Here is a 4,494-nt window from a genome sequence, read left to right on the forward strand (position 1 = left end):
GGGCTGGTGGAGGTGTCCCTGCCCATGGCAGGGGCTGGGCTGGGGGAGCTTTAAGGTCTCCTCCAATCCAAGCCATGCTGTGATTATATTATATTATATACTTTCAAACGAAAGGAACGTAACCTGTACGTAACGTGCAGTGACACTGGCTAGAGGGTGCTGGCTCTCGTTCTGCAGGACATGCGCTATCTGCCAGGCAGAAATTTCCCTCGCCCATGTAAAGACGTTCAATATTTTAAGCGCTATATAACTGACAGACTATAGGTTAACATTTTCTCTCCACCTCTTCCCTGTGCAGCGTTCCCCAATGGCTTCTGTGGCCAGATACCCCACTGCCTGTCCAGCCTGGTATTTCCTTGCTCTGGGAAGTACTTACAGAAGCTGCCACTCTAACAGATGTTTGTAGTGTCTCTCACAGCAAGGGATGAATCTGCAGAAAACGGCACCCAAGGCACCACTTGGAAGAAAATTAATTTTCTTTTTCAGTGTCTCCTGAATATTCAGTCCAAATATACCAGAATTTAACAATGTTTCAGTAGTTTCTTTCAGACATTAAGACGCTCGTACGTACAAAACTCCAAAGAGCACACGTTGGAATAGTTTAGAGCGCGTTTATGAACACGTGACGTATGTGTCTGCACTGGAAATCCAAAGACAACATGGAACATGCAAAGGTGGTGGTCAGGACATCTGGATGTGTCTAACCATGCTGTTCACCCTTTAGGAAACAGTAGGACAATGGCGTTAGATTCACTCAAAACTACTTGGCCTGGCTGTCATTTGTGCTCAGGAAGTTTTATCCATAAAGTACGTCGCTTGGAGACTTTACAGAGCTATGGAGATGGCACACAGCACCACAGCCTAGCAAATTCTTACTGTTACTGTGTGTGTGCACTCCGATGCTGGACATTTTCAGCACTAAACCAAGTGACACCTAAAGGGTTAACACCACAAGTTTAGACAGGATGAGACAGCATTTTCCATGCAAGAGTGAGCAGGATAGTCAAACCTGTGCTGGTCCCTTCTACTGTGGGGAGCACAAGACAAAAAGTAGAGGGTACACTATCAGAACAGGCATGCACCACTTCCACACATTTGATCTGCAGGCAGCCGAAGTGCTGAGGACACCAGTTCTCAGAGCAGCCTGAGCGCACACTGCCGCGCAGCTCGTGTGGGCTTTGCTCTAAGCACGGCACACTCTACAGCCATGCTCAGCTCCACAGCGTGAACCAGCACCCAAAACGTTCCCTGAAAAACTGAACGGGTGTGTTTGTTTAACTCCTCCTCAGCCCACCCACATCTTTGCATCATTTTAAACTGCTCTTCGCTCAGGGCAGGCTCTGGAAGAAGGGAGCCCTTTCCACCTCAGATCTGCCCAGAGGAATTCAGTGTGGTTTGGGCTGGAGTTCCCCCAGCGCTGACTTGGGCTCAGCTCTCTCCCCAGGATCAGACAAGCACTGCAGGCACGGGGGCTCTTACCGGTAGGAGGCTGCCCGTAGGACGTTGCATACGCAGTCTGCCCGTACGTCGCAGTCGTCTGGGGCTGTGTGTAGCTGACCTCGGTGGGTTGTCCGTAGGTTCCGTAACTCTGCCCGTATGTCTGCTCCAAAGACGATACAAATTTAATTCATGAACAGAAGTGACTCATGGGCATTGCAGAAGTACACACAGACTGTTTCAGTGACGCACAGAGAGTGGGGGATCTGTGTTACTTGATGTACTGAAAGCAACCAGACTCAAGCCAAGGCTACCGTGAAAGTTTGGAGACTACTGCAAATCCCAGATCAGATCTGCGATGAAGTTACAAACGCTGTTTTCCAATGCCAGGACCAGAGGGTCAGCCTCTTACATTTTCACAATACACTCTGCTTTATGTAAAGCAAAACATGAAAGCATCCAGCACTTCATCATCGCCTGGGCACCCATAACACCCACACAGGTACCTCCTGAGGGCTACCCTGCAACACAGAGACTGGGACTACTCGGAGGGCAGAACTGCCCAAAGTAAAACAAGTCCGTTACTTCAGCATAGAACTGCTTCAGCAGTCACTGGAAGAAACCTACTTAAGCTTTCAATTAATTTATTCTCAATATTCTTCATATCCACCGGCCAATAGTTTGAAAAATAGGCGTTTAGGCAGGTATCTGAGGATTGCATCAGAGTTCCAGGGCTCGCCATCACCAACTATCCCGGTTACAACTACCCCTGTCCCAGAGCCTTCGCACTCAGTGAGACATCAGCTCTCAGCTCGCACCCTCCCTGGAGCTCATTTTCAAGTCCAGGCTATCACTGAACAACTGCTTCTGTCCGCTGTCTGGCTCTGTCTTCACGCCAAAGACAGCCCTGTGAAACAGCTCCTCAGCCGTGGTGATCCGACGGGCAGCTCAGGGCGGCTGGATTAGCCTGGAGCTGCTGGTGCTGCAGTTTTACTGGCTAAAGAGCTACCTCAGCCCTGTGCCATGGACCACCCGGCTCAAACTCCAGGCACCAGCGTGTTTACCCACTTCCAACAGCTTTGTGTGGCCAGCAGTTCAGTTTAAGATAAAATCCTAGTTACAGGTCAAGATGCAGCAAAAAGACGAGCCTCGATGTCCAGATTGCCAAAGGTATTTACTGACCACTGTGGGAGCTCAGAACTCAAATGCCTTTTGGGATCTACACCTGTGTCCCTTGTGAGCCAGTCTCCCCGAACTCAAGCCACGGATCCTAACCAAGCGCAGAAAATCTTTGACCAGATGGAATATTTCACTGTCTGTGGAAGCTCACTACACCAAGAGCTAGGAAGCACTGCAAATCTACCATGGCTATTTGCCTAGACCTGAGTTTAGCTGGTTTAGTCTCCCATGAGAGGATGTTGTTGAGGCCCTCTGTTCTTACACTCGTCCTGCCGTGTAACCTGCACATCTGTTAGCAGTTCTCACAACTGTTCAGTCTCAAAATGCTTATTCAAAATAAAAATTACCATCACCTTCGTGTAAGCCGACCCAAATGCTGAGACTGAACCTACGCTCCTCCTGTAACACCGACATTTTTCACAAAGAGCTTCCTTACCCTGCTGCAGGACCGAACACGTGCAGTATTCGGGCAGCCTCACCTGCCTCGTGCTGGACAGTGCAGGCAGCAGCAGCCTGAGCGGGCAGGGGATGGCAGCTCCCACACAGCCCCACAGCCAAGCTGTTGCCACAACCAGAATTAACTGATTTGAAGCTGCTTGGTAATGATTCAGCACAATGTAATGGGGTTTATCTCCGTAATACAGATATACTCTCAGGTGGCAGGATTTTCCCTTCAAAAACCTCTCTGGAGAGTGGGGGGAAATCAACCTACACCACTTTTTAAGGACAAAATTTTACCTTTGGAAACATACTTGGAGGGCATACACCAATACGGTTTTATAACCTCTATTCTAAGGATTAAAAATGAGCAGTTTAATTTGTCTCTTGAAGATCAACACCATTTTGCAGTCTAGCCTGCTCAGAGTAACAATGGTTTTAGCAACACTATCCCCATAAAAACTCTATTCCCTTCTCCTCCTTTGCCCTCTCTCCTTTGTGAGATGCTGCCACCTCACAAATGGTAATTTCTTCCTTTTCTTTTCCCCTGAGTTTTTCTCTCCTACACCGCTGAGTAAAACACCCACCAACACGGCCGTGTCAAACACACACCGAGAACGGGGCTTTTCCAACGCTCTCAGCAAGCACCTCAGGCTTGGACACATTAACAAAGACGGGGACTGCTGAGGCTCCTCGATGTTCAGGCTGTTTTCACTTGAAGAACAGCGCATGGCAAGCTACAGAACTATTTCTAACGACAGATTTCAATGTCGCCGCTCAGTGTTTCTGGTGGCTGGCAGAGCCCCGCGTAGTTTATACCAGAAGACGTGGGATGCAGTGGCAACTGTAAAACCATCCTGTGTTTTACCTGGGTGGTCTGTGCATATCCTTGAGCTGGCTGAGGTGCGTACGCGCTGTAGCTGTAAAATTAATTTAAAGACATTTATAATGCATCCTCGTATTCCCGACTTGTGCAAAACATATCTCGCGAGACAATGTCTACACATCCAAATGATTTCTGCTGAAATACTACGGCAATGCAAGATCTAAAAGCGAAAGGAAAACCTCAGGATTTGCAAACATACCCGAGTTAAGACTAAACTGCAATTATTATATACTTATATGACATCTTTTTAAACAGAGGGGATCAGACTGTAATGCTACTTACCCCTGCTGAGCTGCAGCTTGGCTATAGGTACTGTAATCTGCAAGGAAAAGGAAAAAAAGGTTGAGAAAGGCTTAAGAAAACTAACAGTGTAAGAGCACAGCAGCTGGAATTTCCTCCTGCAGCTTGAAAGAACTGCTCTAAACCACTGGAAATCCAGTTACAAAACAGCACAAGGTAAACGCACTTTTTCAGTCTTTTTGAAGGAAACAAACCCTCTTTTCCCTTCATTGTTCCTGCAGTTTGCAGCAGTAACTTTGATCTCAAATGACCCC

At 47.8% G+C, this 4,494-nt stretch overlaps 1 protein-coding gene across 1 annotated transcript in view; it reads right to left on the reverse strand.

Annotated features, from left to right (window-relative positions):
* Window positions 1-4,259, reverse strand: part of EWSR1 (EWS RNA-binding protein 1) — a gene marked incomplete at its 5' end in the record, with an annotated part of 17,466 nt that extends 13,207 nt beyond the window's left edge. Inside the window, 3 exons of the mRNA XM_010183570.1 lie at window positions 1,480-1,600; window positions 3,923-3,974; window positions 4,223-4,259. Of these exons, the coding sequence (XP_010181872.1) occupies window positions 1,480-1,600; window positions 3,923-3,974; window positions 4,223-4,259 (210 nt within the window). The remainder of the gene's footprint in view (window positions 1-1,479; window positions 1,601-3,922; window positions 3,975-4,222) is intronic.
* Window positions 4,260-4,494: the final 235 nt, after the last annotated feature.

Source organism: Mesitornis unicolor, unplaced genomic scaffold, assembly GCF_000695765.1.
Source record: "Mesitornis unicolor isolate BGI_N332 unplaced genomic scaffold, ASM69576v1 scaffold3514, whole genome shotgun sequence".
Taxonomy (NCBI): domain Eukaryota; kingdom Metazoa; phylum Chordata; class Aves; order Mesitornithiformes; family Mesitornithidae; genus Mesitornis; species Mesitornis unicolor.